The sequence below is a fragment of the Rhinolophus hipposideros genome (assembly GCF_964194185.1).
Source record: "Rhinolophus hipposideros genome assembly, chromosome: 1".
In the NCBI taxonomy this organism is placed as follows: Eukaryota; Metazoa; Chordata; class Mammalia; order Chiroptera; family Rhinolophidae; genus Rhinolophus; species Rhinolophus hipposideros.
Genome location: NC_138047.1, coordinates 17,474,893 through 17,498,685, shown reverse-complemented (window position 1 = coordinate 17,498,685; position 23,793 = coordinate 17,474,893). Strand labels below are relative to the sequence as shown.

Genomic DNA, 23,793 nt, shown 5'->3' with positions numbered 1-23,793 from the left:
CTTCTACAGCCCTTATTTTGTATCTGGCATTGTTTGAAATGTATGTATACCTATTAACTAATTTATAGTGAAGAAAAGTGAGTCATAAAGAGAATGGAATTCTCCGCCCTTTCTGTGCTCACACTTAGTTAAGGGTAGAGGTGGGTAGGTAAAGTGAATCTCAAAGTTGATTTCAACTTTGCCACTAAATCTTCCAGGGTGATTACATTTGTAAGATTCTCAAGTAATGTAAACTTCTTCACACCCATAAGCATTTAGAAGATAGGCTTTACAATAGGTTATTATTTCTTAATTTCCAGTGGCTATGTTTCAAGAGTGTTGGAGTGTTTCCATCATTTAGCCAGGTTTGTATAGTAGACATGTAAAGGAGTTTTTCTTTTAGGGAAAAACGATGCAGTGAGAGAATCTAAACACATGTGCATAAAAAAGGCTGGTTAATAATTATAATAATGATAATGATAATAATAAGAATTTAACATCTGCTAAAAGTGTGTAGAGCATGCGAATATGTTTAGTATATTTGTACCGCTGATTACAATTTACAGAGAAGATAGAAAATATACATAAACATATAACTGATTAAAAAAAAAGCTAGTTTTATTCCATTGGCAATACGATGCATCTCTGATAGGCATGGATACGACTCTAAGATAAGAAGCATAAGGGGAGGTTTAATGAAAACTTTGGCAATAAAGATATTTCTTGACTTCAGTTAAAGATTCTGTAAGGCACAGGGGAAATTAGCTAGAAGCAGAGTTTAAATTGCAGAATCAAATTGTTGATAAAAGTAAGAGTGAAGTAGGTTGGCTAGAAAAGTTTTTACCTGGGGTATAATTTTGTATCACTGGAGTAAAGCAATGGGCATTTTGGAAGGGTGTCTAGAAATAGGATAATAGGAAGCAAACACTTGCTGTCCTCAGGACTACTTCATTCATTCAGTAAATATTTAACAGACACTATAGTTGGCTGTACAGATGTGTACAGAATGAATAAGACATATATGGTCCCTGCCTTCATAGAGATTCCAATCTAGTGGGTAGAACTACAATATACTAATACATTCATAATTCCAATTTTGATGAGAAGTATGTAGGAGTTACAAAGTGGCCTGTAATAGTTCTAGATTGACTCAATGATTGATCCTAGTATGGAGATATCAAGATTTTTTAAATGCATTTTTTAAAATTAAGTGTTAATTTTTTAGAGCAGTTTTAGGTTTACAGAAAAATTGAGAGGAAACTATAGAAGTTTCCCATGTACCCTCAACTCCCCACATGCATAGCCTCCCCCATTATCAACCTCCCCTGCAAAAATAGGGCATTTGTTACAATTGATAAACCTACACTAATGCATCAGAATCATCCAAAGTCCATAATTCACATTCAGGTCACTCTTGGTGCTGTACATTTTATGGGTTTGGACAAATGTATAATGACACATATCCATCATTACGGTATCACACAGAGTAGTTTCATTGCCCTAACAAATTTTGTGCTTCATCAGTTCATCCCTCCCCAACTGCTGGCAAACACTGATCTTGTTACTGTCTTCATGGTTTTGCCTTTACCAGAATGTCATATAGTTGGGAATCATACCGTATGTAGTCTTTCCAGATTGACTCCTTTCAGTTAAAACATGCATTTAAGGGTCCTCCATGTCTTTTCATGGCTTGATAGCATATTTCTTTTTATCACTGAATAATATTCCACTGTCTGGATGTATCACAGTTTATCCATCACCTACTGAAGGACATCTTGGTGTCTTCCAGGTTTTGACAATTATGAATACAGCTTCTACCAGTATAAACATCCATGAGTAGGTTTTTGTGTGGACGTAAGTTTTCAACTTCTCTTGGTAAATGTCAAGGAGCACGTTTCTATAAATTTTTAAGTCTTTTTGTGAGGTCAAAATGATCATCTCAGACTTCCCCTTTGTACACTTTATATTTGCTCCTTAGAAATCAACCTCTGTAGGGATCATCTAGAACCATCAAAGAAGCTGTAAGACAGTGAATCTGAAATGAGGCAGGGTCTGGATACATATTTTTTTCCCCTCACAAGGTTCCCTGACTCCTACATGAATTAATCTTCTTTTGCGTGAATGAAAAAGCTCTGAAAATGACAGCGTAGGGTGATGGGCCTATTTATCAGCCCACGAAATGCCCCTAGCATCCTCTCCCCAGGGGCAGCTACTGTAATTATATTTACATAACTAATTGAGGCCACAAGGGTAATTATACATAAAATAATTAAAAGCTGCTATGGAGTCACTTGCTTTTCTACCCATAGCTATAGAACAGACATGCATAATTTTGAGAAATCCTGTGTCAGAATCCTGTTATGTATATAACAGCCCCTAGTCCAAAGCTTGGTACCCAATAATCCCTGAGTAAATGGTAGCTGCAATTGTTATTGCAAATTATGATCATTCTGATGATGATGTAATTGAGAAATTTGGTAAGGATGCTCCAGAAAAAATGAAAAATCCTTGAATCTCAATTATTACAACATAACCAGGATATTGTCTTTCTGTCAGAAATATATATATATATATATATATATATAATGTATACATGTATATATACATAATTTTCAAAAGTTGTTTTCTTTTAATGAGGTCTATATTTGATTAATAGCTAACTAGAAGATTAATTTCATCTTGATTATTACATCTGTGATCAAAGTGCATTTTTAAATGTGTATAGAAATGTGAATATATAATAACAAAGTATACTGTAGTATATTTGAATTTTAACAGCATAATCATCTGTTAAAAATTACTCTTTAAGGGCCTTAGAGAACTATAAAATTGCTGCAGTAGTTTCTGAATTTTACTACCATTTAATATCCATTTATTTCCACAGCAGTATCTCCCTGGATAGCAGGTGGTAAGGTTCCCTTTCTAGGTAGCTATGTGGAATAGATGTTACACAGCAACAATAATTTATTTCCTTTTCATATTTGTATAAGAAGCACTCCTGTATCCTGTTTTTAAGATTGTGTGAAATAGGAATCAAAAGTGTTTGTTTCTGCAGGGATTGAAATGGAATTTATGTATGTTTATGGGTTATTTGTATATTATGTATTTGTAAATAGAGATGGCCTTTAAAAATGTAGACTTAAATATTCTTAACATATATCCTTAACTTGTCATATTTATCTTTATTATTTTTTTCCTTTAAGTGGCATTTGTTTCACTACAGTTATCTAAACTTTATTTGAGCATTCCGTATTCTAAATATAGCAGTACTTTCTTCATTTTGCTGATTTCTAATTGTCTATATATACTGAAATACAGTCATCCCTTGCTTATTAAAGTTGACTCAACATTTTTAAAGTATTTATTTTTAAATGTATTCATCCGTTCTCATTGACTTTTGATAAAATTTGAAAGTATTCTGTTGGGGCCAGGAAACTTGACAGAAAACAAATATATTTTGGAAATCAGATATTATATATTAACTATAAAAATCTAGAAAGTATTTGTAATGGTACTATTCACCTCACAACCCTCCTTGTGTAGCATTTTCAAAATTGAAAATGATTTATCATTAGGTTAACATGTCCTTACAACTTTAAATTTTACAATCTCATTGAGTGATATACTTTATACTTTTGTCCCTTAACCTTCTTCCTAAGTTCTTTTGCAAAGGAACATCTAGGTAGTTTATTACTATATGCTTGGATAAAAATAGCCTTTGATCAAGAATCCCAAAGTAATGATCATCAATGAGAATGAACCTCATTTTGCATCGGGATGTGTAATGACATTCACACTAAGCAAATTCAGATTATGCCTCTTTGGTTTATCCTGTTTCTCATCTAATGACATTTAAGTTATTGTCAACAGCTGCAGAAAGAATATTAGACTAGCAGTCAGAATATTTAGATTTCAATCCCTCTCAACAACTTCCTAACTATATGACCTTGGTTAAGTTAGTAATTTTCCTAAGCCTCCCTTTCTTTCTCTGTAAAATAATAATAATAATAATAATAATAATAATAATAATAATAATAATAAAATACCTTCCCCATAGAGATATTGTGAAAGATCTAGATTAAAGCATTAAGAGTACAGGATGTATTATGTAGGGTATTCACTGACTATTAGCTGTAATATTACACTGCTATTATTATAACTTGTCTTTCTTTCCCTTTCTCTTCTTCTTTTCTGCATATTTACCTGAAAAGTAGGTCAAATTATTCTGCCCTGCACAGATTAAACAATGCATACAATGCTTTGGGAAATCCTAAGGTCTATAAAAATTGGAGATGAGCAGTAATTAAATATAATGGATCTAGACTTTTCAAATACTAAACTTTTTTAGAAGTAGCTACTTCCATGGTTTGGTGTAAAATATTCTATAGGAATAATTCAGCTTTCCAGATGATATAATAGAGGAAGAGAAACTAACATGAATATCAGAATAAATTAAGCAGACCCTGGCAATTCGATAAGCAATATGGCTGAATGACGCTGTCTCTTAGAAAGAACATTAGGGAAAAAATGAATTTTTTGAATTGATAATTTTGCTCTATCAATTTTTAGTATGATAAACACAATCTTAGGTTTCTTAAACATCTGAATGGATCATTTCTTTCCCTCAAGTATGTCCTTTCATGTACTTAGAGAAGCCTAACGAGGTGCTTGCCATTCAGCTTTTTAAAGTGTGCACTTTGGAGAGCCAACCTAAGAGCTATGTTTTTGTTCTTCAGTTTCCAAATGTGACTTTGAAACAAATAGCTGTGGATGGTTTGAAGCAATTAGTGGTGACCACTTTGACTGGATACGGAGCTCGAGAAGTACCCTTTCTGCCGATTTTGGGCAACAGGCCCCGTCCCGTGATCATACTCACAACACAGCTCAAGGTAAGAAACATGCAGAAGCTCTTTGTAATTACTTCAGTTTACCTTTCCTCAGTTCTGAGAAGAGAAAGAGAAGCGGAGAGTGTTCTATGTTACCACAACAAATAGTAGGACAGTTGAATATTGTCAATGATACTTACGTTGTCCGCGTGGAATTATTCCTTTATGGATAGTGGGATGTGATATAGATATATTTTTGGCTGAAATTATCAATTATTTTTGACATCCTTTACACCTAGGTGTAGATCATACTTTAATATTTATAAGAGCAAATTTGACTAACGATCATTTTTATTGATTTTTAATTGTGCTAGTCTTAATTTTAGTTGGACATGGAACTTACCCAGTGTAGACTTAAGAGACAGTTGTTTCACTTTAGAATTCAATAGGTTAACTTATGATTTACTTTTGTATCCCCACAGGGCATTTTATGTTCATTCTGAAGAAAAGCAGCAGCTTGTCACAAGTTGCTAAACTCCAGAGCCCAACTTTCAGCCAGACAGGACCCGGATGTACCCTTTCTTTCTGGTGAATATTAAAAACAATGGTCAATTACTGGAGCAGCTCAGTGGTTTTAGGCATAGTCCTGCATTTATTAGACATTATGATTTTGCCCTGATTTTGCTTTAAAAATAGCTATTGCATTAGATTCACACAACAAGCATTTTACTTAAGAGCATATTATCCATATGTGTTGTGTTCTTTCTTGAGATGAAAGGGACTGTTTCCCTCCAACAACGGATTGTAATTTAATTAACACTGCTTCTTCTCTTCTGGACTGCACTCCTTGAGAAAGGTGCCTCAAGTTTTGAGGGCCATAGTATGCACCTCAGGAGATAAGCTCTTGCAATTGTGCAGCCACAATGACTGCAATAAATGAAGGCGTCCATCATGATAACTAATTATTGATTGTTGGCTGAGTGGAAGAGTCTAAAAAGTTAAATATATAGTCTACCTCGTAAATCATCTCCATTTCTTTTGTTTGCGCATTTTCAGGTTTTATAACTATGGCCTCTCAGTGGGTGCCGCTGTGCTACAGCTCCATGAAGAAAACTCCAATGACACCACACTACTCTGGAGAGTATTGTATAACCAGGGCAACCAGTGGTCACAGGCAACCATCCAGCTTGGACGCCTTACTCAGCCCTTCCATCTATCACTAGAAAAAGTCAGTCTTGGCATATATGATGGAGTCTCCGCTATTGATGACATCAGCTTTGAAAACTGTACCCTTCCCCTCCCTGTGGAGAGCTGCAAAGGACCACATCATTTCTGGTGTCAACACACCAAGGCTTGCGTGGAGAAGCTCCGGTTATGTGACCTGGTAGATGACTGTGGTGACCACACTGATGAGGTTGACTGTGGTAGGTATTTACTTTCTTTCTCTCTCTCTCTCTCTCTCTCTCTCTCTCTCTCTCTCTCTCTCTCTCTCTTTTCTTTCTCTCTTCCTTCCTCCCTCCTTTCTTTCTTTCTTTTTCTTTTTTTCTTTTTTTTTGTCTCTCACTCATTTTGATAGTGGTGATCTGGATAGGTTTACTGTTTTCTAGCCAGTCAAGCCAAAGACACTAAGCATTGTTCCAAAGTTGATGAATGTTAACATGTGATGTAATTAATTAGTCAAGCGATCTGTTTTATTATGTAGATTATGAACTAAATACCAGGATATGTGTTGAGTACAACTACATGAGGCTCTGCCCTCCTGGAGCTTAAAGCCTAATTGAAGAGAGGTATTCTTCAAATATGTAGTAGATAAATATAAAATGGCAGCTTTGACAGGATTTACAAATAGGGGTGCTGTGACTTTACATAATAATGGCATTGGACTTTGTAGAGGTGATGACTTAGCTGAGATCTGAGAAATGGTAAGTCAAAGCCTATATGCAAAAAACTTGACGTGTGCCCGCATGGCTGATGGACGGTAGCCAACATGTGGCTGGTGTCAGGAGTTGGAGGGGAAATAGGGCACAATATAAGGACAGAGATGTAAGGGGAGGCCGGATTCGCAGATCTTTGTAATCCACATTAAGGAAGTTTTTCTTCATGTGAGATTCTTATGAAGGAAGGTAGCCTAATAAAATTGGCATATTTGAAAATGTCACTATGGATATGGTGTAATGAGTGAATTAGAGGAGAGTGGATTCAGGAGACCTGTGAGGAGGCCATTGCAGTAGTCAGCAGGGGAGGCGTGGGCAGCCTGTATCACAGTGATGGTGATGGAACCGAGAGACTACAGTCTGGGGAAACATTTACGAGGGAGATTTGATGATGTTTTGGCTACAGAGAGCAGAGCGTGAGGTGTCTAAGATGTGCCTGAGTTTCTGGTGTAAATTATCAAAAAGCTGGTATATCTGATGGTTGTGTAGGTCTTGCAATTTAATAAACTGAGCTCCAGATAAGTTCACTTGCTCCTGAAAATGAATCAGAAGCTAATCGTTGTGGTTTTATTTGTTAATTACAAACATGTGTCAGAAAAAAAATTGCATCTTTTCTTCCCCAGAAATAGCAACAATACTTAAAATTCAAGCTATATGTCTGTTAAATTGGGAGTCCAATTATAACCAAACTAGAGCCATAAAATGCTGGGTTCATCATAGGAAAAATTACACTAAGAAATTTCCATATAAATTGTTGTAGAGAGTTTTGCATACATGTGATCTTTGGAATAGTCAGACATTTCATTGCACAACTAATATTTGAGTGATGTAAACAAAATTGATGATTTTGACCCTGGCTAATACAAGAAGTTTTCCTTGTCATACACCTAATATATTTTTTGGCAAATTTAGAAAGCCTTTTTCTCCTTTTCAAGCTCTCCAAATCCATTTCTTTAAAAAATGTTGATCTGTTGCTGAAAATAAACAAATTATCCTTCAAACCTTTCAGTTTTAACTTAGTAAAATGGGATTATGGCAGTACAAATATAATATCAGTATACTTCTTGTGACTAAATATTAATGAACAGAAATAATAGTGACATGAGACTGTCAGTCAGTTTCTCTCACAGTTTTCCATTTAGACATATTACTTTATCACATAGAATACATTAGATATCCCCAAATCCTCACTGTATTTCTTGAAGTATGTTTAGGGTCATGGTCTTCTTTTTTAAGGGTGGAGCTACCCATGTTCCTTTTTGAAATGAAGATTGAGCATGTAGTCAGTATGAAGACAGGTGAAGTACAAATCCGTTGGGTTTAGTGTCAGTTTTATGTCAAAAACTCAGCAACCTGACATTCTCCTCATGCCGTACAGCCGAAGACTGACACTGGACAGTACGTTGTATGTCCCCAGTTCATATCACAGCTGGGCTTGATTAGTCACAAGTGAGGAAATATAAAATGAAAGCTCACCTCCCATTTGACATTAACTCACTTGGTTCCCTTCACTGTAGTCTGGTTTTCAGCAACAGATGATTGGTTCTTGCCTGGATACATTTATTCACATACGCTTTTATTTATTGTTTGATTATTTGTTTAACTTTGGCACCAAATACAGTTATACTAAGATGAATAGTTAAAGGACAGCTGTCATTTATTTTTCAAAAATATTAACTTAGATAAATGAAGCCAAAATGTGGAACTACTCAGTAATTCTGTCCCATAGCTTCTGCCCAAAGAATGTCAAATGCACATTCTCTCCCGTTTATGCTAAATGAATATTTGGTGTTGACAAAATCCTCACATCTTGAAAAATGAATACATTCCTATGTTATCCTAGAAATTTAGGTAGAGTATTCAATTGATAAAAGACTTGTCAATTCCTTATTAAGTGGTTTGAATTCTTCTAGTGACTGAGGGAGTTAGAAGTTTAAAAGCTCCAGTTTGAAGGACCCACAATCCACCAAGAAGAAAAGACTATCACTGAGGAAACATAGCTAAGAATCAGCAAAACAGACAACATAACATTTGGCACACAGAGAGATGAGAAAGGGGCGTAGTGTTTAGGGCCCGTTGGGAAGATTGCATGTGCTCCAGGCTAGGATAGTTAGGGATGAACAGGAATTTCATTGAATTTGGGAAAGGTGAAGTTTGAAAGGTGGAGGAGTTTAGATTAAATGAGTATGTATTTAAGGATTTTGAATAGAGAAGGAACATGATAAACTGTCATTGAAGGATGGTTATTCTGGCACTGGTGTGGAAGGGGCACTTGCAACAGGGGCAGGATGGAGCCAGAAAGAGGAATCTAAGTAAGGTCTGCAAAACCCCTGCATCAGAATCATCTTGGGTGCTTGTTAAAAATATGGATTCCTGGGCTTCACCCTGCATCTAACAAACTAGTGCTTCTGCAGGCTTTACCTCAGAGTATGCAATTTTACCATGCAGCCCAGATGCTTCTGAAAGATTGAGACCTATTAAAATATGACTGTTATCAGCTGTGCGTGTTAGAATCACAAAGAAAACTGATAAAATATCCTGATGATTGGCTATATCATTTGGACCAATTAAATCAACATTTCTGGAGATGGGATTCTGGGCTTTGGTGCGTTTTGTTTCATGTGTTTTGTTTTTTAATGCTCACTGGTCTTTGGAAAATTCAGTGAAGGTTGACATCCACTGAGCCGGAAGTTTGTTGCAGTGGGGTTGTGATCCTTTGCCTACACTTACGCTAATAGAAATGAAGAAGGGATGGGCATAAAAGGCATTTGGAAAATAATATCCAAAGTAATTCCACCCTCAGTCCATAAAATACTATTACTTGGTGTATTATCTAGAATGTATTCACTCTTTAAAACTTCAGCATTGCATTTTTTTAAATTAAAATTGTTTTTCTTGTCAGCAGCAAAATATCAACTAATATTCTTAATCATAGTTCTTTTTCTCCTTAATTATATTTCTGTATTATTTAATGCCAATTTCAGCACCAGAACTACAATGCAACTTTGAAAATGGAATCTGTAACTGGGAACAGGATACAGAAGATGATTTTGACTGGACCAGGAACCAGGGTCCAACATCAACACTTAATACAGGGCCAATGAAGGATAATACTTTGGGCACAGCTAAGGGACACTATCTCTATATAGAATCTTCGGAGCCACAGGTTTTCCAAAACACGGCAGTGTTGCTCAGCCCAATCCTTAATGCCACTGACACCGAGGGCTGCACCTTCCGCTTCTATTACCACATGTTTGGAAAGCACATATATAGGCTGGCCATCTACCAGCGAATCTGGAGTAACACAAGAGGGCAGCTGCTGTGGCAGGTATTTGGGAATCAAGGCAACAGATGGATAAGGAAACACCTGGACATTTCCAGCAGGCAGCCTTTTCAGGTATGGATAATGGGTTTCTTAATGTGTACTTGAAATGCATCATAATGTCTAAGGAATATGAAAGATCACTATGTTCTTGAATTAAAGGCAAGGAGAATTTGATCAAAGTTACTGTGACACACATTTATCATTTAATTAAGGGTGTACCGAAGCTCATTAAGCTGCTTTTTTCCTTGACTACCTAAAATAATGTGTGATTAAAATCTTTAAAGATGGACACATGGCATTCGGAACAGCTGTAGGGCCATTTGATTTTAACTACTTGTTCTACTGAAAAAGTTCTGGAGAGAAAAAGAGTTTGGCACCGTCTCTGGTGTTGTGCAAAAAGCTCAGGCTCTTAATTATGTTATTTTGAATATTTCATTTGAATTTTAATTTGAATTGTATAGTTAAGCAATGGAAATCCAGGAAGAGTGCATGCTTTTTTGGAAATTCACACAGCTACTCTAGGGCAGAGCTAGAGATTGAGTCTAAATTTCCTAATTCCTGGTGGAATATGTTTGCTCTACATCTCACCCGTCTTCTTCTAAGAGTCAAAATTTCGATAGCAAGTTCAAATGCTTATATGGCTTTTGCAGTTTTGTAAATGACTTTTAAATCTCTATTTGATTCAACAATTCCTGGAAGTGGGAAAGTTAGATTCCTTTTGTCAATTTTATAGATATAAAGAGGAAAAAAAAACCTAAAAACCAGTATGGCTAATTTTCAAAATATATCAATCCTGTGAAATTTAACCTAATTTTTTCTCCACACTTTTTCTAAATATACCAAGGTTGCCAAAAAATGTATACACATGACTTGTACTCATCTGTTATCAGTGTATATTGAGTATTACAATTTTAATAGCTTTTGTTTTCTTAAAATTTGTATACATTTTTTGGCACCCTCTGTATTTTAAAGGGCATGTCCGTATTTTCATGATGCAGAAAAAAGTATGGCATAACAGGCTTATGAAAGAGTATAATGGCATTTAGATATTGTAACCTATGGAGATCACAATACCTCTTGGAGTGTTTTTGGTGGTTGTAGCTCTGGTGATTTATACTAATTATAAACTAATTTGTATAGAATACTTACATTACTTTTTTAAAAGGTACTTTGGTCTTAATGAAATCATATAGAATACTGCAAAGAAATGGTTTGTGTAGGGATATGATAGGGCCTGCCAACATAATAATATTTCCTTTCCCAAAAGATATTTCCTTGGATAATTCACAGTTCAACTGATGTATTTTGTAAGTGTGGATCTGAGGGTGAGATGGGGCCTATATACCTGAGATCCTACATATTAATATTGTGGGGTACATACAGATATGACAAGCTGTGTTCCATTTATTCCAGAACACTACCACCAGATGAATGTAGCTAACTGTATTATTAAAACTTTGGATCCAGTACAGATTACTGTACGTGTTATCTGTACTGCTCTTGGATTGGCCATCTTCAGTTCTAAAACCTAGACAGTGTGTTTGTCTCTTCCTTTTGAGGAATTCTCATTGCTCTATCTAAGATGCTTTTCACTAATGTGTTTAATAAGACTTGCTTCATTTTTCATTTTTTTAGTTTACTTTTTTTGTAACCTGTTACATTTTGTTTTATTAAGTTTTTATTTTTATCAAAGTTATATATGTACGTAAATTAGAGTAAATTGATTATACAATGTTTGTTAAGACAAACAGTTTTTCTTCTTTTGTTCTTTGTTTTAAATTAAAGTTTATTGGGTGACAATGGTTAGTGAAGTTACATAGGTTTCAGGTGTACGATTCTGTAATATATCATCTGTATATCACATTATGTGTTCAGCACCCAGAATCAATTCTGACTTGCTTCATTTTTTAAAAAGTTATTTAGAATTTCTTTTTTTTATGATTTTCTTTTTTTTTAAATTTTTTTAAATTTATTGGGGTGACAATTGTTAGTAAAATTACATAGATTTAAGGTGTACAATTCTGTATTACATTATCTACAAATCCCATTGTGTGTTCACCACCCAGAGTCAGTTCTCCTTCCATCACCATATATTTGATCCCCCTTACCCTCATCTCCCACCCTCCACCTCCCTTACCCTCTGGTAACCACTATTGTCTGTATCTATGAGTTTTTGTTTCTCATTATTTGTCTTGTTCATTTGTTGTTTTTGGTTTCTATACCACATATCGGTGAAATCATACGGTTCTCTGCTTTTTCTGTCTGACTTATTTCGCTTAGCATTATACTCTCAAGATCCATCCATGTTGTCACAAATGTTCCTATATCATCTTTTCTTACTGCCGAATAGTATTCCATTGTGTATATGTACCACAACTTCTTTATCCATTCATCTCTCAAAGGACATTTTGGTTGTTTCCATGTCTTGGCCACCATAAAAAAAGCTGCAATGAACATTGGAGCACATTTGTCTTTATGTATAAATGTTTTCAGATTTTTTGGGTAGATACCCAGGAGAGGGATTGCTGGGTTATATGGTAATTCTATTTGTAATTTTTTGAGGAACCTCCTCACTGCCTTCCACAACGGCTGCACCAGTCTGCATTCCGACCAACAGTGGATGAGGGTTCCTTTCTCTCCACAGCCTCTCCAACACTTGTTACTATTTGTCTTGTTGACGATAGCCATTCTGACTGGGGTGAGGTGATATCTCATTGTGGTTTTTATTTGCATTTCTCTGATTATTAGCGATGTTGAGCATTTTTTCATATGTCTCTTGGCCATTTGTATGTCCTGTTTGGAGAAATGTCTCTTCAGGTCCTCTGCCCATTTTTCAATTGGGTTGTTTGGTTTTTTGTTGTTGAGTTTCATGAGTTCCTTGTATATTTTGGATATTAGCACCTTATCTAAGGCACTGTTTGCAAAAATCTTCTCCCATTCAGTTGGTTGCCTCTTTATTTTGTCGATGGTTTCTTTTGCTACGAAGAAGCTTTTAAGTTTCATATAGTTCCATTCGTTTATTTTAGCTTTTACTTCTATTGCCTTTGAAGTCAAATTCATAAAATGCTCTTTGAACCCAAGACCCATTAGTTTAGTACCTATGTTTTCTTCTATGCAGTTTATTGTGTCAGGTCTTATGCTTAAGTATTTGATCCATTTTGAATTAATTTTGGTACATGGTGACAGATAGCAGTCCAGTTTCATTCTTTTGCACGTGGCTATCCAATTCTCCCAGCACCATTTGTTGAAGAGGCAGTCTTTCCTCCATTGTATATTTTTAGCTTCTTTGTCAAAAATTATCTGTGCATATTTATGTGGTTTTATTTCTGGGTTCTCAATTCTATTCCATTGGTCTATGTGTCTGTTTTTCTGCCAATACCATGCTGTTTTGATTATTGTAGCCCTGTAGTACAAGCTAAAGTCAGGGAGTTCAATACCTCCAGCATTGTTCTTTTTTCTTAAGATTGCTTTGGCTATTAGGGTTTTTTTGTGGTTCCAAACAAATCTGATGATTTTCTGTTCTATTTCTTTAAAAAATGCCAATGGAATTTTGATGGGGATTGCATTAAATCTGTATATTGCTTTGGGTAATATGGCCATTTTAACTATGTTGATTCTTCCAATCCATGAGCATGAAATGTCTTTCCATTTCTTTATGTCTTCTTCAATTTCTTTCAAAAATGTCTTACAGTTTTCAGCATGTAGGTCCCTCACATCCTTGGTTAAGTTTATTCCTAGGTATTTTATTCTTTTTGCTGCAATTGCAAAACGAGTTGTGTTTTGTATTTCTTTTTCTGAGATTTCATTGTCAGTATACAGGAATGCAATGGACTTTTGTACATTGATTTTGTTGCCAGCAACTTTACTGTATTCGTTGATTGTTTCTAATAGCTTTTTGGTGGAGTCTTTAGAGTTTTATATATATAGCATCATGTCATCTGCAAAGAGTGATAATTTAACTTCTTCATTCCCAATTTGGATGCCTTTTATTTCTTTCTCTTGCCTGATTGCTCTTGCAAGGACTACTATGTTGAAAAGTAGTAGAAAAATTAGAAAAAAAGTAGTAGAAAAAAATTAATTTCAACACTTTTCAACACTATGTTGAAAAGCAGAGGTGATAGGGGACAGCCCTGTCGTGTTCCTGAATGTAGAGCAAAGGGCTTCAGTTTTTCACCATTATGAGATTAGCTGAAGGCTTGTCATAGATGGCATTCATTATGTTAAGGTATTTTCCTTCTATACCTATTTTATTAAGTGTTTTAATCATAAATGGATGTTGTATCTTGTAAAATGCTTTTTTCTGCATCAATTGATATAATCATATGATTTTTGTCTTTTATTTTGTTTATGTGATGTGTCATCACATTGATGGATTTGCGTATGTTGAACCATCCTTATGCCTCAGGGATGAAACCCAGTCTGTCGTGATGAATAATCTTTTTAATGCATTGTTGTATTTGATTTGATAGAATTTTGTTAGGATTTTTGTATCTGTATTCATCAGAGATATTGGTCTGTTGTTTTCTTTTTTTGTATTGTCCTTACCAGGTTTTGATATCAGGGTAATTTTGGCCTCATAGAATGAGTTAGGGAGTACTGTCTCTTCTTCAATTTTTTGGAAGAATTTGTGCAGGATTGGTATTAGATCCTCTTTGAAGGTTTGGTAGAATTCACTAGTGAAGCCATCTGGTCCCGGACTTTTGCTTTTGGGTAGGTTTTGGATGACTGATTCAATTTCGTTACTGGTGATCGGTCTGTTTAGATTTTCCAATTGTTCATGGTTCAGCCTTGGAAGGCTATATGTTTCTAAGAACTTGTCCATTTCTTCTAGGTTATTGAATTTGGTGGCATATAGTCCTTCATAGTATTCTTGGAGGATCCTTTGTATTTCTGTGGTGTCTGTGATAACTTTCCCTTTTTTATTTCTGATTTTGTTAATTAGTGTCTTTTCTTTTTTTATCTTAGTGAGTTTAGCCATGGGTTTGACAAATTTCTTAATCTTTTCAAAGAACCAGCTCTGTGACTAATTAATTTTTTCTGTTGTCTTTTTGTTCTCTATTTCATTTCGTTCTGCTCTGATTTTTGTTATTTTCTTTCTTCTGCTGACCTTGGGTTTCACTTGTTCTTCTTTTTCTAGTTCAATAAGGTGCAGCATGAAGTTATTTATTTGGGATTTGTCTTGTTTCTTGAGATAGGCCTGTAATGATATAAATTTCCCTCTTAAAACTGATTTCGCTGCATCCCCAAAATTTTGGTAGGATGTATTTTCATTGTCATTTGTTTCTATGTATCTTTTGATCTCTACTCTAATTTCTTCTTTGACCCATTTGTTCTTTAAAAGTATGTTGTATAATCTCAATATATTTGTGTTTTTTCCTGTTTTCGTTTTGCAGTTGATATCCAATTTCAAAGCCTTGTGATCAGAGAATATTTGATATGATTTCAATCTTCTTAAATTTGCTGAGGCTGATTTTATGTCCCAATATATGGTCTATCCTTGATAATGTTCTATGTACACTAGAAAAGAATGTATAGTCTGATGTTTTAGGAAGAAATGCTGTATATATGTCAATTATGTCCATTTCATCTAATGTGTCATTTAGGGCTGCTATTTCGTTATTTATTTTCTGTTTGGATGATCTATCCATAGTTGTCAATGATTTAAATCCCCTAGTATAATTGTGTTTTGGTCAGTTTCTCCCTTTAGTTCTGATTGGTGGACTGTTATGTCTTCTTATTGTATAGTCCCCTTTACCATTGTGAAATGTCTATCTTTGTCTCTTGTTATCTTTTTCACCCTGAAGTCTGTTTCTTGTGATATCATTATGGCTACACCTATTTTCTCTGGTTACCATTTTCTTGGAGTGTCAATTTCCACCCTTTCAATTTGAGTCTATGCTTGTCTTGTAGCTGAGATGTGTCTTGGAGACAGCATATGGTTGGGTTTGGTTTTTTGATCCAATCTGCTACTCTGTGCCTTTTTATTAGTCAGTTCAGTCCATTTACATAGGGTGATTATTGATATGTGAGGATTTCCTGTCATTCTATCTTTAGTTTTCTGGTAGGCTGTGCCTCCATTGTTTCTTTGCCTTTTTGTTGTTGTCTGTTATTTCTGTGTGGTGGTATTCTATGATGTTTCCCTCTATTTCTTCTTTTATTACAGTATATATTTCAGTTGTGGATTTTTTTGAGTGGTTACCCTTAAGTTTATGTAAAACAAAGTTTGATATTTAGAGTATTCCATTTTCTTCAGCACGCTTACTTTCTCCATTCCCATATTCTGGTTCAGGCCTTTACTCTCCCCCTTTTTATGTTTCAGTTGCCACAAATTGTCCCTGTTGATGGTGGTCGAATAGCCTCCTTTAGTGTTTCTTGTAGTGAAGGTCGTGTATTAGAAAATTCCCTCAGCTTCTGTATGTCTGCAAAGGTCTTTATTCCTCCTTCATATCTAAAGGATATCTTTGCTGGATATATTATTCTTGGCTCATAATTTCTCTCTTTCAATAGTTTGAATATTTGTTTCCACTCCCTCCTGCTTTGTAGAGTTTCTGCTGAAAAATCTGATGATAATCTAATGGGCTTTCCTTTGTAGGTTACCGTCTTCTTTTCCCTGGCTCCCTTGAGGAGTCTTTCTTTGTCGTTAATTTTAGACACCTTCAATACCATTTGTCTTGGAGAAGGCCTGTTGGGATTGAGGTAATTAGGTGTTCTATTTGCTCTTGGATTCGAGGATCCAGTTCCATCCACAAGTTTGGGAAGTTCTCATCAACAATTTGTTTGAATATATTCTCTGTTCACTTCTCTCTTTCTTCTCCTTCTGGTATACCCATTATTCTTATATTGGTCTTTCTGATGGAGTCAGAAAGTTCTTGTAGAGTTCTTTCATTTCTTTTAAGTCTCAATTCTTTTTCTTCTTCCATCTATGTCATTTCTAGGTTTCTATCTTCGATGTCACTGATTCTTTCCTTCATCTGGACAACTCTACTACTTAAGCTAGTTATTTCATTCTTAATTTCTTCTATTGAGTTCTTAATCTCCAGAAATTCTATTTGGTTCTTTTTTAAAATTTCGATCTCTTTCGTGAAATGCTCATGTTGTTCTTTGATTGCGTTTCTGAGTTCATTAAACTGCCTTTCTGCGTTTTCTTGCATCTCAGTGAGTTTTTTCAGAAATGCAATCTTGTATTCTCTGTCATTTAAGTCACATATTACCATATCTTTATGCTCCTTTTCTGGAGACTTTTCACTTTCTTTCTGTGCTGTCTTGTTGCCTTGGTTATTCATTGCAATTACTGATTTATTATTTCTCTTCTTAGACATCTATAGGAGTGGCTTCTGCAACATTTTGATAGGAAGAGGTCTTTCTTTTGTTTTCCAATACTTGTTGGTAGAATGTTTTATTTTTCTCTATGACTGCAGCCTTTTTTTTCTCTCTCACATGGTAGAGGTATGTTTTCTCTGCACTATTGCAGCTTCTCACACAATGGGAGGATTTCCTGGGAGCCGGGCTTCTCCTCTGTTAATAGCTCACCTGGGTCACAGGATGCAATGTCTGTGGGGGTATGCGGAGAGCTTTTGAATTTCCAAAGCTTTTCCTGCACCAGATTCAGAGCCCATATGTTTCAGCAGTTCTGTTTACTCCTGCAGGGATCCACCCCGATAGGTGGGGCCAGGAGCGGGGTGAGTTGTTAGAGGTGCCCCAGAGCAATGGCGGCGACCACCATTACAGCCAGTCCTGTTTCCACAGCTCCCTCCCCTTTGCCAGAACTAGTTGGGCTGCAAATCTGTGTCTGAGGTCCACAGTTCTCAGAACATCAAATATTCTATTTTTTTGTTCTGACATTGCTAATGTTCTGCTTCTAGCACCGGGCAGGTGGGGGCAGGGCAAGCTCTGGGAGGGTATGGAGGGTGTGGCTAGTCTCAGTGCTGAAGGCTTCTGAACTCTGTTCGGCAGTGAGGGCTTAAATCATCGTTTTCAGTCTTCTTCCCTCAGTCTTTTTTCCGATCGATGGGTTCAGCTGTGTTATATGCTGCCCCCTCAGCCCTGTGGGCCATAAGCAGAGCCCTAGCAGTCCGAGTTCTTCCCTCTCCCGCAGCTGCGGTAGTTCTGGGATGCAGCGAGCTCGAAGCACTGAGCGATGTCTGCCTCAGGCGCCCTCGCGGCTCCATTACCGCACTTCTCCCTTCCCTCTCCCCCCTCTCGAGCGATTCGCCCACCTTTAGGTGAATTCAGTAGTGGGCCTCTTCGTCTTGTCTGTCTGCTGTGCAGGGAGTCCTTTGTGGAATTATTGTTGTTCGATTAGTTGTAAATTCCAGGGAAGCTTTACAGAGGCTCACCTCACGCTACCATTTTGATGACGTTTCCTAGAATTTCTTAGAACTCACTGCTAATTCATTTTCCCAGCATGCTTTTTTGGATAAGAGAAAACCTCTTTTCTCCTTAGTCTGTACCACCAACATAAAATTTTCATGAGAAATCAATACAACAAAACAACTTGTTATTGACCTACCTATTTGAGTGTCACATTGACATTTCAGTGAGGAAACATATTTGAGCCTTGTTACATTGTAGAGGCTACTGAATGAAAATAAGAGAAGAGTCACTTTACAACTATTTTGAAGAAAATTTCAATTCATAACTCCTAATGAGGTTTCAACTCATAATACTGAGCATAGTACTGATCTTCTGAAAGGACGATTTCTAACAAAGAAACACAATGAGATTCTTTATCTTATCTGGTCTCACCTATATTTCACATTTTTACTTACACTTAAATGACAGTCAAGGTTCATAATGAAAAATAACTTTCACACAAGTACTTATTTTCTGTGTTTTTTTTTTTTTTTGTCAGCTCCTTTTATTGATGGTACACCACAAATGTTATATCAGAATGATAAAATCCAAATACAATTTGGATTATTTACCATTAAAATTGGCTTAAGGACTTTCTCACCAAGTATTTGAACAAAGATGAACTCTTGAGCCTCCAGTGTCAAGAATTGATTACTTCAAGGGGTTTTCTATCCTACCTCTGCACGTACTGATAGAGAATGTTTTCTTATACAGAATTGAAATCTGTATCCCTTTTGCTTTTCTTGACGTGGTTTCAGTAAGGGCAGCAGTCACAGGTGTTACAGAAATCTAGTTTAATGCAAGAGATTAATTCTTGGGCACCACAGGAACCAGGACTTAAAATCTTCAGTTCACTTTTTACTACATGACCTCTTGTTCTAAAGAGTATATTTATGTGTGAGTTAGGTCTGGGAAGTGACATGTGCTTTCAAAGAAAAGATTCTTCAGCTAGACCTCTTAACACCACAGAACTTTGTGACTCGATCTGAAAGAATTCTCTTGTGCTCTGGTAACATCCTTATGTAATAAAGAAAAAGATTTTTCCCAGGTGGATTTTTGTGGTGAAATATTTTTAAAAATCTTATTCATAAGCATAATTTATTTTTTATTTGTGGGATACACTTTTAAATTTTAAATAGTGCATCATATTTCAGTACACCTAAGAAAAGTATTTCTGAAGTAGTGTTGTAAATAAAACCGGACCATGTTTAATAATGTTAAGTTGATCTCACTAGCCATGAAATTATGTACAGAAATGCTAAAAGTATAAATTACATATGCAGTCTTGTATAACTTTTTTGCAAGGTGTGTATAGTTGCTAGAATTTGCATCGAAAGGCTTTGGATGACTAGCTTGAAGCTTGTGTAGCAACACTCGAAGATTTGCTGCTTACTGAAGAGCCTACTAAATCTTTTTTCACAATCTTAAGTTTCTCATATGCCATTTCCTTCAGCTGAATTCAAATATAACCACAGTTTATTATATCAACTCGCCATCCAATCCTGATGCAGAGTGATGAGATTGGCTTCCAGGCTGAAGAACGTGTGGCTAGAGAACGGGAAAAATAAAGGTTAGGTGGAGTATGTGGACTAGAAAACAAGTTTAATTTCTCTCTCTCTTTTTTTTCATTTTATTATTTTTTTGACTCTTCAAACTTTCTGATATATTTTAGAATTATGAGAAAATACTATATTAGTATATTAAACTCTCTTAGATACATGGTGTTCATTACTCCATAAGGAGCATTGTAATGTCCCATGATGCTTGGAGAACAATGGTGAGGAAAACCCTGAATCTTGCATGGCCCTCAGAGCTGAAATCGGAATCTTCCAGACTGTGGAACTCTGATGCCATTTTTTTACTGTTACCCCTGCTGCCTGATGCTCTCTGGTTTTGAACACTTTCTCAGCTGGGATCCTCTGAAGTCTTCTCAATAGTTAGTGGTTCCTTTTTAGTCAAGCAAGGCATTTGGAGTTATTTCTGAATATATGTTTAGGAGATAACTCAATTCTGCACTACTCCCCCCCCCCTTATTTATTTATTTTAGCCCCTAGTACTGCTAGAATTCTGAAAAAAAAATTATCCTCAAATTGATTGATCCTTTCTGTCATTTCCATTTCTAACATTGGCCCCCATATCAATATCAGTCAGGGTTCTCCAAGTTTAATTTCTTAATACATCTATTATTTAAATGCTATTATACTTATTATGACTTCTGTAATACTAAATGTCATCTAATATTTTTGACCCTCCAAAAATTAGAGTGGAATATAATTATGGATCAAGTCTTATATACACTGTTTATGTATATTAATGATATATAACATATTACTATGAGTCATTAAGCATAGGAAATCATAAAAAATAATACATACTATGGTAGTATCCAAATATTTTTATAATCTATGTTGGAAAGCAAAAAGAAATAGAGAAAGAGACAAAGAAAGAAAGATTCGAGTTGTTGGGTTGAATATATTTTTTTTTGTTAGTTTCAGGTGTACAAAACATTGTAATAATCATTTACACCCCTTACTAAGTGACAGCCCCCCGAGTCTACTACCCCTCTGACATCATATATGGCTATCACTATTCCATTGACTCTGTTTCCTATGTGTACCCCATATCCCGTATAAAGATTTTGTAAGGAGTCAGATGGGCACTTGTGTTCTTAGGGAGACCACTTCAAGGATGGTGTAGATTCCTGACCACTGTAGTGTATACCTGAAGCTGAAGTTGAATAATAATGAATGTCAACTCTAATTGAATTTTTAAAAAAAAAATTCAATTGGTTGGTAAAAAGGAGTTAGAAAATTACTAAGCATTAATGAATGCTTAAATTAACGTGTGTACCTTTATAGCCTATGCTCTATTTTAAAACGTCATTGCTTCTGTTTGCTTCTTTCTGTCCCTTGTGTTGCATATTATGCAAGCTACTCATGGATACTTCCAAATCACTTTTCCCTGCCTTCTGGCTGGATTTGGTAGAATGCAGTGAGAAAACATGGACTCAGTGTAGGGAGTTGCCATGTCAATTTTGCAAATTTGCAACAGCAAGGCTGTCCAGTTGAGGGCCTCTGGGTAGAGTTGAAATCTCAGTTTCAGGATTTATCTGTCATTTGGAATTTGCATGAAAATACTGGATATGCTAACAGTTGTCCTGCTGACCTCTTTATAAGGAAGTATTTGTACTTGTATAAGGCTGCTATATGAAGAAGTATATTAGATTATCAGTGCAAGATTATTTTGCTAAAACTATACTCTCAACTAGTACACTGGATAAGAATTTTCTTCAGACAGTAGCTCTGTACCTAATGGACAAACAAAAGCAAGTTTATTCCCTTCTGATGTATTGTTCATTCTTTCGGAATAAACTATGAAATGTCTGTCTAATGTGTTTTTCTCTGCTGATCCAATCTTGTTTTGATCATGTGAAATATTTCAGATTTGCCTTTCCTCTGTTTCTTTTTTTTCCTTTTTTCTTTCTTTTTTTTTTTAACAGTATAACATATTGAACCAAATAGTTTTGCTTGCTGATATTGATGACACATGATTTTGGCTTTTATCTTCAGTAGAAAATCAATGTATCACAGTGTTCGCCAAGAAAAGGGTATGGGACTTCTCTGTAAGTCTTTGTCAGATGATTCATTTATCTTGATTTATGCCTTTAAACTTTTTCTCATTCAGGAGAAAATAGTGCATCATTATCAGGGAGCGCAAAGGAATCTATACCAATTTATGCTCTGAGTGCTACCTTCGTCCAGGATTGTTTATGGAGCATATTAACTCACAATAGATTTGGGACACAATGCCTTTTCTTAAACATGTCAGATTGATGATTTTGGTTCACATCCAAAAAAATTATACTAAAATTTTTAGTAAAAATATTCCTTCTTAAAACATTAGGTTGGTGCAAGAGTAATTGCAGTTTTTGCAGTTATTTTTAACGTTTTAAAACCACAATTACTTTTGCATCTACTGTTTTAAAAGGGTAAAGCTAATTGCAAAAACCGCAATTGCTTTTGTAACAACCTAATAAACGGCGATTATAGGTGATTGTTATTTTAGTGCTTCCAAGAATTTCAGGGTCTAAAAAGAAATTCAATGTTCTTTGTCTTAACAGAATTGTCCTCATAGCAGGGTTACCATTTAAAACTGCATTAGGGACTATTATGAAATTATTTTCAAAACAGCATTGTCAACTACTGCCAAAGTGTAATCTGATTATAAACTTTTGAAAACTAATTTCTTGAAATGGAATTCAAGATATTATCTTCCAAGTATTTTTTTTTTCACCTAATCACACATGGTAGTTTGCGCTATTATGTCATTATTTATATTGGAAACAATATTTTATTGTTACCATTTTGAACATTCTATTGAACTTAAAAATTATTAGGTTTCCCTTTGTACTTGTATAGAAGATGTTCTTTACATTTTGTGATATAAAGCCTTCTGCCGAGGGGAGAAAAAATATAAAGGAATGTAATTCTGAAATAATTAAGGTTAATGCTGTTTATTAATCCCCGAACCAGTCTCCAAGAGGGTTAAGAATAGATGATGAGGATGGAGAATAGTCCTAAAAATAATGATAAAAATAGAAGTCAGCCCTCCTAACCCTAAACTTATGATCTATTGGGGAATTCCATGATGTACCTAAATCCTCTATTTACATTGAGTAGCTGACAAGGACATTTCCTCCCAATATCTGTGTGAGCTGCTATCTATGGAAATTTTATTTGCATTCATTTGGAATGACTGAAATTCCCAGGCAATGTGGGAGGTTGATAGAGACTACTAAGGTGATTTAAAATGAGGATTGTTCTAGAAAATTTGGAATGAATGTCCTTGTATATAAGCATGTCCTTATCAGGCATAGTCTATTTCTATTCTTCTGTATCTCTAAGTTCACTATTTCATGCACATATGTATATATGAAAATATATGTTTTCTGTTGTTAACATGATTATCATGATTTTTATTCATGTGTATCATTAGTATGGTTATCCTGTTAACTATAGGGTTCCTATTATTGCTTCAATCAGTACAGAGCAGACTTTTGCCCACAGTGTCCCTGTAACTTCATATAAATTAAAACACAGTCAAAACCTGTCAAAATTCACTGAGAAGTGGAAAAGCAACTAGAGAGCACTCAGGCTCTATCTTAGGACAAGCCTGTATTTTTCTTTATCAAATGCAGCATGTAACTAGTTTTAACCTCCAAGATTCTATTGTTCCTCCTTTGGTGTTGTCGCTGGTAAGTTCTGATCTTTGATTTGATTACAATTTAAGATTTATCCTTGCTTCTTCCTCGGCCTTTTGGCTATTCCTGCTCTCATAGACAATAACAGCTTTCTCTGTAACTCTTGGCATTATTCAT

At 35.4% G+C, this 23,793-nt stretch overlaps 1 protein-coding gene across 1 annotated transcript in view; it reads left to right on the top strand.

Moving 5' to 3' along the window:
• Nucleotides 1–23,793, top strand: part of MALRD1 (MAM and LDL receptor class A domain containing 1) — a gene marked incomplete at its 5' end in the record, with an annotated part of 573,210 nt that overhangs the window by 102,899 nt on the left and 446,518 nt on the right. Inside the window, 4 exons of the mRNA XM_081051765.1 lie at nt 4,716–4,868; nt 5,288–5,393; nt 5,862–6,229; nt 9,724–10,136. Coding sequence (XP_080907891.1) covers nt 4,716–4,868; nt 5,288–5,393; nt 5,862–6,229; nt 9,724–10,136 — 1,040 coding nt within the window. The remainder of the gene's footprint in view (nt 1–4,715; nt 4,869–5,287; nt 5,394–5,861; nt 6,230–9,723; nt 10,137–23,793) is intronic.